This window comes from Myotis davidii, unplaced genomic scaffold, assembly GCF_000327345.1.
Source record: "Myotis davidii unplaced genomic scaffold, ASM32734v1 scaffold327, whole genome shotgun sequence".
Taxonomy (NCBI): Eukaryota; Metazoa; Chordata; class Mammalia; order Chiroptera; family Vespertilionidae; genus Myotis; species Myotis davidii.
The window spans coordinates 1,090,347-1,103,774 of record NW_006298628.1 but is presented as its reverse complement, the minus strand read 5'-3'; the positions used below and the strand labels follow the sequence as shown (position 1 = coordinate 1,103,774).

The 13,428-nt window shown below is 51.4% G+C and overlaps 1 protein-coding gene across 1 annotated transcript in view; it reads left to right on the top strand.

The window, feature by feature from the left end:
- The window catches only part of ABCC3 (ATP binding cassette subfamily C member 3), a 34,770-nt gene that overhangs the window by 10,018 nt on the left and 11,324 nt on the right, over positions 1 to 13,428 (top strand). The window contains exons 10-23 of the mRNA XM_006774391.2: positions 66 to 227; positions 699 to 791; positions 1,940 to 2,143; positions 2,253 to 2,399; positions 2,791 to 2,878; positions 3,245 to 3,311; positions 3,538 to 3,664; positions 3,740 to 3,916; positions 9,331 to 9,498; positions 9,799 to 9,991; positions 11,192 to 11,309; positions 11,505 to 11,652; positions 11,753 to 11,960; positions 12,206 to 12,516. Of these exons, the coding sequence (XP_006774454.1) occupies positions 66 to 227; positions 699 to 791; positions 1,940 to 2,143; positions 2,253 to 2,399; positions 2,791 to 2,878; positions 3,245 to 3,311; positions 3,538 to 3,664; positions 3,740 to 3,916; positions 9,331 to 9,498; positions 9,799 to 9,991; positions 11,192 to 11,309; positions 11,505 to 11,652; positions 11,753 to 11,960; positions 12,206 to 12,516 (2,211 nt within the window). The remainder of the gene's footprint in view (positions 1 to 65; positions 228 to 698; positions 792 to 1,939; positions 2,144 to 2,252; positions 2,400 to 2,790; positions 2,879 to 3,244; positions 3,312 to 3,537; positions 3,665 to 3,739; positions 3,917 to 9,330; positions 9,499 to 9,798; positions 9,992 to 11,191; positions 11,310 to 11,504; positions 11,653 to 11,752; positions 11,961 to 12,205; positions 12,517 to 13,428) is intronic.

Here is a 13,428-nt window from a genome sequence, read left to right as displayed (position 1 = left end):
GGGGCTGGGGAGCCTGGCTTGGGGAGCAGCTCATCACCTGCTCATCACCTGCTGTCTGCCTGCAGGCTCTGGTCATCACCAATTCAGTCAAACGTGAGTCCACGGTGGGAGAATTGGTCAACCTCATGTCAGTGGATGCCCAGCGCATCATGGATGTCGCCCCCTTCCTCAACATGCTGTGGTCGGGGCCCCTGCAGATCATCCTGGCCATCTACTTCCTCTGGCAGGTGATTCTCACACCCCGACTTCTGCTCCCTTCCTCTGACCTTGACCTTGCTGAGAAAGGGCGAGAGAGGGTGACCTGGGTGGTGGGGGGCGGGGGACAGGACTGGGAGGATGCTAGTGTCTGCAACCAGGTCTTTCCAACCTGGATGATTATCCTTCTCAAAGATCCCAGGGGAGAAGAGAGGGACTAGGAGACAGGGTGTGTGTGACTGACTGTCATTGTCTGACTGTATTTGCCCTCCTGTGTGTCTAGACACCCCTCTGTGTCTGCCTGTCTGTGCCTATCTGTTGTCATTATCTGATGGCTGACTGCATCTGCAGAAAGTCATTTTGGCTCTCTCTCTATGTCCACTTTTCACTGTCTCTCTGTCTGCCCATGTCCATGTTTCAGATCAATAAGCCTCTATCTGTTGGGTTCTGTCTACATATACACTTTGGTTATCTGTCTGATCTGTCCACCTGTGCCTCCTCAGAAACTGGGTCCCTCCATTCTGGCTGGAGTCGCCTTCATGGTCTTGCTGATCCCAATCAATGGAGTTGTGGCCATGAAGATGCGCACTTTACAGGTGGGTGCTGGAGCAGGCGCCCTGCCTCTGCCTGGAGCACCTGGCCAGGTGCTGGGGAAGGGCATTCACTAACCTGGGGCCCCTCCCTTTTTTTGTTTACTCGCTGTGGATGGCTACAAGCCACTCTCTCAAACCTTAGCTCACTCTCTCCTCACAGCAACCCTGACAGGGTTTGAGGAAAAAAATGCTAATTTTGCAGCTGAGGAGCCAAGATCCAGAGAAAGGATGGCAATCCAGTGTCAGGCAGAGCTAGGACTTGAACCTGCATCTTCTGATCTAATGAGAGTTTCTCCTGCCACATGGTGCCGAGTGTGCCTAGCCAGTCATCCAGTCCTTTGTTTGCAAACACATATTGAAGTCTTCAGTCGCTTCCCACTGCACATCGAATAAATGACCAAGTCCCGGGGACCACCTGCCAGGTCCCTGCTCACCTTGCAAGCCCTTGCCCCCTGAGATATGGCCAAATTTCAGCCAGTCTGGCCTTCTTACATTTCTCCAAAGCACCGAGCTCTGCGTACCTCTGGGCCACCTTACATACTGTTCCCTGAAATGCTATCCCTTCCTTGCTTGTCCAACTCCTTCTCTTCTCCCACCTCCCATCATAAACTGATTTCCCAGACTCTCACGGAATCCTGTTGTTTCCCTTCAGAGCACGCATACTGATTTATTAAGCATTTACTTGGGTAATTGTTTGCTTCCCACCTGTCTCCCCATCAAACTGTCAGCTGCATGAAGGCTGGGGCCTTATTTGAGTTGTTCATCATTATCTGCCCCACGTCTAGCACATGGCCTGGCACATAGTAGGCACTCAACAAATAGGGGTTGTGCCCTAGATTAGGGACAGGGTCTCGCTGGGGACAAAAAGAAAGGACAATGTGCCCTAGAGTCCCAGGAGAGGGGACAGAGGATGCTGCCTGGGCGGGACCATAACTGGTACTGACACTGGAGCTGGGTTTTTGTCGGGAGGAGAGGGGAGACTGGGCTGGGCCTTCCAGGCTAAGGTGCAGCACAGGCCCTGCGGGGAGGAGGGAGGAGGATGGTGAGCAGGCCAATGGCTGCAGCCTGGGCCAGTGCCTGGAAGGTACCCGCCCCTGTGGGTAGAGGTCCGGGATGGGGAGTGGAGCACGCGACTGCCACACTTTCCGCAGGTAGAACAAATGAAATTCAAGGACTCGCGCATCAGGCTGATGAGCGAGATCCTGGGTGGCATCAAGGTGCTGAAGTTATACGCCTGGGAGCCCAGCTTCTTGCAGCAGGTGGAGGGCATCCGACAGAGTGAACTCCGGCTGCTGCGCCAGGCTGCCTACCTCCACGCCATCTCCATCTTCACCTGGATCTGCACCCCCTTCCTGGTGAGGCTCTCCTTCCAGGCCGGCCTCCCACCTCCCACCTCCCTCCTGGGCAGCCCAGGCCTCTGGGTCCAGCACACCCCACCCCGACACCCACCCCACTGCTCTCCAGGTGACCCTCATCACCCTCGGGGTGTACGTGTCTGTGGACCCTAACAACGTGCTGGACGCTGAGAAGGCCTTTGTGTCGGTGTCCCTGTTCAATATCTTAAAGAACCCCCTCAGCATGCTGCCCCAGATCATCAGCGGCCTGACCCAGGTAACCCCAGGGGGCTGGGGCTTCTGCTGGAGCGAGGGCAGGTTGCTGGGGTCACATGGGTGCAGGGGATAATCAAGGAGAGTTACTGCAATCAGGAGAGGGCCATCCGACATGACGAAGAATTGTTCAAAGTCGAATGAAGTTGTTAGAGTCAGGGGTCATTTGGGGTCAGAGGAGGTCAGGTCAGGTCCCTGGAAACCTGAGTTCTGGAGACAGCCTTCTCTTGGCCAGAGTGGGAGCCAGGGAAGACTCAGTCACAGGAGGGCCCCCATGTCTGGGCCTTCAGGGGGCCTGTCCACGCCCAGGAAGTTGGGGGCCAGGCAAGTGTAAGAGGGAGTGGAGGGAGATAGAAAAAGCATGGCTTCTGGGGCTGACACACGCCCTCCTGCAGACCAGCGTGTCTCTGAAACGGATCCAGCATTTCCTGAGCCAAGATGAACTTGACCCCCAGTGTGTGGAAAGAAATACCATCGCCCCAGGTCCAGACACCCCTTTCTGGGCTGCTCTTGCAGTGGCCCTGCTCCAGAAAATCCTTGTTCCAGGCTCTCAACTTTTCCCTTGTGACCCCCTTTCTTCTTCCTCTTTCATATCTTTAACTCTATGCCTGCCTTTGCCCTCCTCTCTCTATTCTCCTGTCCTTTATCCCTCCCCAGATCCCCCCACTCTCCTTCCTTCCCTGGGGCTCCCTGTGCCCCTGTCCCAGGCCTTCCTGTCTCTTTCACTATGCCCCAAGCGTCCCTGTCTTCTCTCCTTGGCCCCTTCCCCAGGGCTCCCCATACCTCTCCCTCCCAACCTCCCCCCTGCCTTGCCCACTCTCCTGACCCTGCAAACCTTGACCCTCCCAGGCTATGCAGTCACCATAGACAGTGGCACCTTCACCTGGGCCCAGGACCTGCCCCCAACCCTGCACAGGTACCAGCTTCTCCCACCCCTTCCTAGCTGCCTAAAGGGGGCCAACATTCAGAGCAATAAATAACAAAATCTGCCCCTGAAGCGACCCCCACGTCTTTGTCCTGGAAAGCAGGAAGCGCCTCAATGGCCAGGGCGGTGTCTGAAGAAAGAAGGGTTTCGGTCTCCAGGCGGAAGGTTGGGAATCAAAAGCCTGATCTTTGTCTTTGACTGGGTTCCTGTCTCCCAGCTTAGACATCCAGGTGCCAAAAGGGGCCCTGGTGGCCGTGGTGGGGCCCGTGGGCTGTGGAAAGTCTTCCCTGGTGTCTGCCCTTCTGGGAGAGATGGAGAAGCTGGAAGGCAAGGTGTATGTGAAGGTGAGTGGGGTAGGGACTCCTGGGAAGGGAGGCTTGGCGAACCCCCAGGTAATGGTGGGTTTCTCCCGTGGCCAGGGCTCCGTGGCCTACGTGCCCCAACAGGCCTGGATCCAGAACTGCACTCTTCAGGAAAATGTGCTCTTTGGCCGAGGCCTGGACCCCAAGCGCTACCAACGGACCCTGGAGGCCTGTGCCCTGCTAGCCGACCTGGAGGTGCTGCCTGGCGGGGACAAGACAGAGATTGGAGAGAAGGTACATGGTCCCCTCTCGTCCCCTGGGGAGTCGGCATATACACCTGCCCACCTCAGCCCAGCCCAGGCCCATATATGCACTCATTCATTCATTCACTCACACATCCGTGTAATAGCATGTCCAGCTCTGTGCTGGGCACTGGGGAGACAGATCGTTACTGGGGGAGGCCAACTTGTGAACGGGTGGGGGCTGTAGAATGCCTGCCCGCCAGGCTGAAGGCCTGTGCAGAGGACAGGAGGGCAGGGAGGGGGAACTCTGCATCAGGAAAAGCACCACTTTTGAGCCGATCTTAACAGCTGAGGAAGAAGAGCTGTCGTGCATCTACTTATCTACACATTCATTAATCAGATTTCATCACACACCTAGGCCCCAGGCACTATTATACAGTAGTGACTCTACCAGTCTTACATCTCTGCCTTCATATAGCTTACGTTCTGGTGGGGGGGAGAGATCATACGCAAGATAAGTAAGTAAAATCTATATATATATAAAGAAGTAATATGCAAATGAGGTCTGGACTCCATAAGGGTCACCACCAGCTCAGGAGGAGGGGCCGGGTGCGGCCCCAAGCCTGAGAAAACTATACGCAGGCACCACCCTGAGCCTGAGAGATCAACACAGAGAGGTGCCTGCTCTGAGCCTCCGCAGCCAGACTGCGGCTTAGGCATGGGGAGCAGGCCTACGCAGTCAGGACATCCCCTGAGGGCTCCTGGACTGTGAGAGGGGGCAGGCTGGGCTGAGGGACCCCCCCAACCTCCAGTGCATGAGTTTCGTGCACTGGGCCTCTAGTATGTAATATTTTAGATAAATGCTAAGGGGGAGAGAATGGAACAGAGAAGGAAACACGTCTGGGGCTGTGTTGTTACCTTGGGAAAGCCTCCGTGAGAATTGGAACCTGAATAAAGGGAGGGAGTGGGCCCTGTCTGGGGACCTGGAGCTCTGGCTGGGGAAAGGCCTTAGAGGCAGAGAGAGCAGGAAGTGCGAAGCCCCTGAGGCAGGAATGTGATCGGGCACATAAGGACCAGCACGGAGGCCAGGAGGCTGCAGTGGAGCGAGCAGGGGGGGGGGAGAGGGAGAGAAGGCCAGTGAGGTGTCCAGGCGACCGTTTCACACAGTGCCTTGCAGGCCACTGTAAGGATGGTGGCTTTTACCAAGAGGGATGGAAAGCCTTTGAAGGTGTGAGCTGAGGAATGTGGTTGGGAAAGGAAGGCAGGGGGAGGGTAGAGAGCAAGGCAGAGCCTTGCAGACCTTGGTTAAGGTTTTGACATTTACCTAAAAACCACGGGCTATCAGTGAAAGTTTCTGTTTTTTAGTTTATTTGTTGTTAATTGTTGCAACATGTACATAACTAAATTTACCATCCTCACCATTTTCCAGTGGACAGGTCAGTAGTGTTACGTACACTCACATTGTGGTATAGCCATCCATCTCCAGAACGCTTTGCATCTTGCAAAACTGAAACTCCATACCCATTAAACAACAGCTCCCCATCCTGCTTCCTCCCCAGCTCTTGGCAATCACCTTGCTACTCCCTGTCTCTACGCATTTGACTCCTCCAGGTACTTCATATAAATGGAATCATAGAGTATCTTTTTGTGTGTGACTGGTTTATTTCTCTTAGCATTCTCAAGGTTCATTCCTGTTATAGCACCGGTCAAAATTTTTTGTCCTTTTTGCCCAGCCAGCGTGGCTCGGTGTTTGCCCGTCAACCTATGAACCAGGAGGTCACAGTTCAATTCCCGGTCAGGGCACATGCCCAGGTTGCAGGCTCAATCCCCAGTGGGGGACATACAGGAGGCAGCCAATCAATGATTCTCATCATTGATGTTTCTATCTCTTCCTCCCTCTCCCTTCCTCTCTAAAATCAATAGAAAAAATTTTAAATTTCTTTCCTTTTTAAGGCCCAATAATCTTTCATTGTATGTTTATGCCACGTTTTGTTTATCCATTTGTCAGTGGGCACTTGGGTTGTTTCCACCTTTTAGCCATTGTGAATAATTCTATAAAGATGGGTGCGCAAATATCTCTTTGAGAACCTACCTTCAGTTCTTTAGAGTATATACCCAGAAGTGGAATTGCTAGATAATATGGTAATTCTATTCATTTTTTATTTTTTGAGGAACTGCCATAGCGTTTCCATAGTGGCTGCACCAATTTACATTCCCACCAACAGTGCACAAAGACTCCAACTCCTATCCTGGCCAACACTTGTGGCTTTTGGGCGGGAAGGGGTTGTTTTGGTTTGTGATAGTAGCTATTCTAACAGGGTGTGGTGATGTTGAGCATCTTTTCATGTGCTTATTGGCCATTTGTATATCTTATTTGGAGAACCATGTGTTTAGATACTTTTCAAGTTATTTAATTGGATTGTCTTTTTATTATAGAGTTGTGATAGTTCTTTATACATTCTATATACAAATCCTGACATATGAGATACAAAATTTTCTTGCATTCTTTGTATTGTATTTGCTTTTGGTGTCGTATCCAAGAAACATTGCCTCTTCCAATGTCATGAAATTTTCCCCTATGCTTTCTTCTAAGAGTTTCAGCTCTTTTTAAAGAAATGTATTTTTATTAATTTCAGAGAGGAAGGGAGGAAGAAAGAGACAGAAACATAAATGATGAGAGAGAATCATTGATCGGCTGCCTCCTGCAGGCCCCACACTGGGGACCGAGCCCGCAACCTGAACATGTGCCCTGAGCAGAAATTGGGAATTGAACCAGTGAACTCTTGGTTTATGGGTTAACGCCACACTAGCCAGGCACCGTATTGTTTTTAATACTAAAGATTTGAGTCTGTATTTCCTCAAAAAAAAAATGGTATTCTCTTACATAACCATAGATGAATGATCAAAATCAAGAAATTTTAACATTGATATAATATTACTATCTAATTCACAGTCTGTACTCAAATGTCATCATTTGTCCCAGAAATGTCTTTTTTTAGCTATTTTCTTTCCTGGGCTAGGATCTAATCCGGGATCATGAATTGCATTTACTTGTCATATCTCTTTATTCTCTATCAATCTGGATGATTCCTCAGTCTTTGTCTTTCAGGACCTGGACATTTCTGAAAAGTATAAGTCAGTTTTTTTGTAGAATGTCTCTCAATTTGAACACAGTTAGATGCAGGTTGTATATTTTGGGGGGAAATACGAAAGGAGTAATATTATGTCCTTCTTGGTGCACCGTGTTAGGAGGCACGTGATGTCCATTTATTAACAGCGTTAACTTTGATCACTTGCCTGAGGGCATGTCTTTTCTTTCTTTCTTTCTTTTTTTTATTAAATCTACACTTTATTAAATCTCAATTGCAAAATGAAGTAACATTTAAAAACTAATAAGCCTTTCCAAAGTCAGGACACCGGCGATGTAGTTCAGTAGTTCCGTGATCAGCATGCAAAATAAGAATGTTAACTTCTGCCCTTTTATCTTCAGTATCTCTTTTTTCAGGGACTTCACACTTTACTCACTAAAGCTTTACTTTATTCAAGTTCAAACAAATTAATTACTAAAGCCCATTACTTAGAACTCATTTCAAGTAAACGAATCTAACAAACATAAATACTCATAGCTCACCTCTTTGTTTCCTAAAATGGAGTTACTATATTTGGAAAACATACTTCTCTCACAGGACCCAGCAGTAAATGTACTGTCACTGAACAATACAGAATTTGCCTGCCAATCTCGAACAACACATTACATAGAGCTTCATACCCAAGATCTCCAGAAAAGTAGGCTAAAACAAATTCTTGCTAGAATAAAAAGCCCAAATTTCCTCCTATTATACTTGCTGAGGTGAATGTATTCTTTGATTCATTATCCAAAGGTAGCGCGATATGTTTTGTTCCATCAAGTGATATATCCAAGATTGTTCCAACCACAATTTTTTACCACAATCACTAAATACATAATCTCATCTCTTAAATTTCAACAAAAAATCAGTTTAATTAATCATTGGCTGTGCTATGGTTAGCCTCACTTTAAATATATCTTATCTGAATGCAAGCCTTATTGTTAAAGAATTGACTTGTGTGAGGTATAAATAAAAATAATTTCTCTATGGTCACTAATCAAATAAACAGATTATTGATCATGTCAATTTCATGAAGGACATTGCATTCTATTTAATAAATACTGAATACCAGTTAATTACATAATTCAAAATGGGCATATTGAACTATATCACCTTAGAAAATTAAAATTGTTTTTCTTTTACTAAATCTAAAACGTGAAATTGTTTTTGTCATGGAGGCATGTCTTTTCATTGGTCATTTTATTTCATAACTTTCACTGATGATTCTCTCCTGAGTCAGTGTTTACTATGATGTTTGCCAAATACTAACTTTCTATCTCCATTCATTCTATAGTTATTAGTTGGCATTTGACTCTAAGAAAGAGCTCTCTCCTCCTTTGCCTTTTTTTACTTATTCATTAATTTCTTTATATTAATACTAGAGGCCCAGTGTATGAATTTCATGCATGGGGGTGGTTGGGAGGGGGCCCTCAGCCTGGCCTGCACCCTCTCCAATCTGGGACATCCCTCTCACAATCCAGGACCTCTGGCTCCTAACAGCTTGCCTGCCTGCCTGCCAGCCTGCCTGCCTGATTGCCCCTAACCGCTTCTGCCTGCCAGCCTGATCGCCCCCTAACCGCTCCCCTGTCGGCCTGATTAATGCCTAACTGCTCCCCTGCCAGCCTGATGGCCCCCAACCGCCCTCCCCTGCTGGTTTGATCGCCCCCCAACTGCTCTCCCCTGCCACAACCCACCTCCTTTGCTGGGACCCGCTTTCTCCACGCGAGGCAGAGCAGCTGCGGGACCCCCAGCCTCATTGCACGGAGCGGCCATCGGGCCCCGCCTGTGCTGTGTGCGCAGCCATCTTGTGACGATGTTAGGGCGTGATGCCACCTCGGCTATTATTAGTATAGATGGGTTCATGGGTTCTTATTTGATCCAATGGATTATAATCCAGTACCATCGTTATTTATCATTTCTAAATTGATCCCCCAAAGTGGGGCTAACAATACCTCCCTGGAAGGAATGACCTGAGGACCAATTGAGATCATCGTTACGAAAGTCATCTGCAAACTGTTTGGGTGACAGAAGAGTTAAAGGTCTACGAGGGACTGCCTGGGGATTTCCAGCCTGCCCAAGCGTGAGGGTGGCAGGCAGGGGAACCAGTTGGGCAGGGGATGGAGCAAAGGGAACAGGATGTCCTCACATGTCCCAGGAGGACTGAGAGCCACCACCCTTTCTCCATGACCTCACAGCTTCACGGAGACAGGACCGGGCATGTGAAGTGTGCATTTAGAGGTGTGCCTTGCTGAATGACAATGGACAGGGCCCTGGTTTCCCTGTGCCCGTCTGACCCCTCCTACCCAGGACCCACCTCCCTCCCCTCTCCCCCATCCAGGGCATCAACTTGTCTGGGGGCCAGCGGCAGCGGGTCAGCCTGGCCCGAGCTGTTTACAGTGATGCCGACATTTATTTGCTGGATGACCCACTGTCAGCCGTGGACTCCCACGTGGCCAAACACATCTTTGACCAAGTCATCGGGCCGGAAGGTGTGCTGGCAAGCAAGGTGAGGCCTCCAGGGAGCTAAGGGGCTAAGGTGAGATCTAGGGCCTAGGAGAGAACTGGTGGGAGGCCAGGGGGTTTGGGTGACACTTGGAGGTGTGGGGATGTGAGAAGCAGGAGTGTGGGGTGGGAGCTCACAGCCCAAATGCACTGAGCCAGCTGTGGTGAGCACGGGTGAGTCCCTGATGTGCCTGCCCGGGCTCCCTGACACATGGGTACCTCACACTCACTCTGGGGCCCTGTGCCTGTGGTTGGGGTGTGTGCTGAGGGCTGTGGGAGTGACAGCCCCCTGCCTTCTCCCCAGACCCGGGTGCTGGTGACCCACGGCATCAGCTTCCTGCCCCAGACAGACTTCGTCGTCGTGCTGGCTGACGGACAGGTGTCTGAGGTGGGCACTTACCCAGCCCTCCTGCAGCGCAACGGCTCCTTTGCCAACTTCCTCCACAACTACGCACCGGATGAGGGCGAGGAACACCAGGAGGAGAGCAGCAGGACCGGTACCCCTGGCCCTCCATGCCCCTGTCCCCTCCCAGCATCTCCCCTGCCTCGGGGTCTCTGCATGTCTGTGGACAGGGCCCGATGCTGTGCAAGGGAGGGTCTGGGGGACTTGGACCCTCTGTGTGATGGTCAGACATCACCAGGAGGGAAAGGGACCTGGATGTAGTCAGTCCCTCCTCTTCCTCTCCCCTAACTGGGCACCCTCAGAGCCTCAGTTTTCCCATGTGTCAAAGGGCCCAGGCTGTTTCCTGGATACATTGTTTGGTGCATATGTCATATTTATGAACACATATTTATTTATTTTATTTTATTTTTTTTATATTTTATTGATTTTTCACAGAGAGGAAGGGAGAGAGACAGAGAGTTAGAAACATTGATGAGAGAGAAACATCGATTAGCTGCCTCCTGCACATCTCCTACTGGGGATGTGCCCGCAACCCAGGTACATACCCTTGACCGGAATCGAACCTGGGACCTCTCAGTCCGCAGGCCGACACTCTACCACTGAGCCAAACTGGTTTTGGCAGAACACATATTTATTGAGCAATGACTATGGCCAGGCACTATCCTAAACGCTGAGAGATAGCAGTGAACAAATAGAAAAATTCCTGTCCTCATCGAACATATGTCAGTCCCTGGGCTCCTAGGACACCCCTGCTCCTCGCCCCCTGTCGTCCGGTCTCAGATCCCCAACCCCAAACCCTGGGCTGGCTCCCTGGGTTTTCTTGCCTGCGGCTGTATGTACGTTAACACGCCCTGAGCATTTACTAAGGGCTGTGCCCCTTGCTGAGCACTTGACACACATCTATTCCTTTCATTCTCTCAACGACATGATGAAGTGGGTACTATTATTATCCTGGTTTTCCATGCCTGCCTAAAGCCATGCAGCGAGGAAGCGGTATGTAAGCGCAGCCAGTCTGACTCCAGAGCCCACGCTCCTAACCCTTGTATCTGAGTCCCTTTCTCTATAGCCCGTGATGGGAAGTTTCCCCTCTGGTCTCACCTAAGCCTTTCTTGCTGCCCTTTTCCTTGTCCAACACAAAACCGGTCACTTATTCTGGTCGTTACTGTTCTTGCTGCCCTTTCAACCCCTCTCGTCTTCCTTAGCTCATGCTTGTCCATTCAGGTTCCTTCATTGACGTAGGGATGGGGCCTCTAGGGAGCTAGCAGACCTCCGTCTCCTTCCTCCCACCCCGCAGCAGCCTTGGAGGAGGCAGACAACGAGGAGCTGCTGCTGATTGAAGACACGCTCAGCAGCCACACAGACCTGATGGACAACGAACCGGTCCTGTACGAGGTCCAGAAGCAGTTTATGAGGTGAGCTGAGAGCGCGCAGCCCCCCGGGAAGCTGGGTCGGGGCTCCCCCAGCCCTGCCAGGTGGGGTGCAGGTGGATGGGCATCCTCCCCGACGTACACCCTGGGCCTCTGCTGCCGCCTGCATCCTCCTCCTGGGGCTCTGTCTTGTGGGTGAGTCAGAGGCCCCCTCTCCGGCCTGACCAGCTGCCTCCACAGACAGCTGAGTACCATGTCCTCGGAGGGGGAGGGCCAAGGTCGGCCTGCGCCCCGGCGGCGCCTGGGTCCAGCAGAAAAGCTGGCGCAGGCAGCAGAGGCGAAAGCAAATGGGACGCTGATTGAAGAGGAGAAAGTGGAGACGGGCAAGGTGAGGAGGGTGGACAAGGAGGGCTGGAGAGAGCGGGCAGGTCCCCAGCAGTCCTGGGGCTCCCAGGACTCCTCTGTCCCTGACCGCCACGGCCCTGCAGGTGAAGCTGAACGTGTTCTGGGATTATGCCAGGGCTGTGGGGCACTGTACCACCCTGGTCATCTGTCTGCTGTACGCGGGACAAAGCGCAGCTGCCATTGGCGCCAACATGTGGCTCGGCGCCTGGACCAACGAGGCCACGGTGGGTGGCCGACAGAACAGCACCGCCCAGAGGCTGGGTGTGTATGCCACCTTGGGAATTCTGCAAGGTGAGCCTGCGGAGATCCTTGGGAGGAACGCCAGTAGCCCCTTTCTCACCCGGGAGCTGCTGAGTCCCCCAAACCATGCCCTTCCCTGCACCACCACAGCCATGGCCCAGCCCCAAGGCCTCCCTAACCCACTCTAGCGTCCACCTGCCTCTGGGCCCACCCAGCCCCTATCTCGGAACCGGCGCCCGCCTGCGTGCCTGCCACCTGGCCCAGGCGAGTGAGCGCCCCTCTGCCTCCTCCACCAGGGGTCCTGGTGGTGCTGTCCTCCATCATGATGGTCGTGGGCTGCGTCCGGGCTGCGCGCTTGCTGCACCAGGCACTGCTGCACAACAAGATGCGCTCGCCACAGGCCTTCTTCGACACCACGCCGTCGGGCCGCATCCTCAACCGCTTCTCCAAGGACATCTGCGTCATCGACGAGGCTCTGGCCCCCACCATCCTCATGCTGCTGAGCTCCTTCTACACCTCCGTCTCCACCATCGTGGTCATCATGGTCAGCACGCCGCTCTTCGCTGTGGTCATCCTGCCTCTGGCTGTCTTCTACATCTTGGTGCAGGAGAGAGATAGAAACATCCATGATGAGAGAGAACCACTGATCCGCTGCCTTCTGCACACCTCCTACTGGGGACCGAGCCCAGAACCCAGGCATGTGCCCTGACGGGAATCAAACCATGACCTCCTGGATCAGCGTGGGCAAACTACGGCCCGCGGGCCGGATCCGGCCCGTTTGAAATGAATAAAATTATTGAGAAAAAAAAAACCGTACCCTTTTATGTAATGATGTTTACTTTGAATTTATATTAGTTCACACAAACACTCCATCCATGCTTTTGTTCTGCCCTCCGGTCCAGTTTAAGAACCCATTGTGGCCCTCGAGTCAAAAAGTTTGCCCACCCCTGGTGTCGTCTGTTCCTTTTCCTCGTCGATTGACATTTGTTTTCCTCGCCTGTGAAACAGCGAGAATCGTAGACCCAATCGCAGGGTTGTTGCTAGGATAAAATGAAATCCTTGTAAATGGTGACTGGCCCAGAATGCGTTCCTGCTGGCTACTTTTTAAATAAAATGTTGCTAACAGTTTGAGACATATTATCCTTCCCTTCGTTTTATACATTTCTAAACATATGTGTATATGGATGGGGTTGTTGTTGTTGTTTTGTCCTTTTTTTAAAAAATATATTTTATTGCCGAAACTGGTTTAGTGGGCGGGGCTTGGTGAGGGCTGATGACCCAGGTGAGGCAAGGCGCAGGGAGGGCAGAACCCAGGGTCACAGCTGGCTTTGGTCGTTAGGGTGTAGTCCAGCCGTGGGCAAACTACGGGCCGATCCGGCCCGTTTGAAATGAATAACACTATTGAAAAAAAAGACCGTACCCTTTTATGTAATGATGTTTACTTTGAATTTATATTAGTTCACACAAACACTCCATCCATGCTTTTGTTCTGCCCTCCGGTCCAGTTTAAGAACCCATT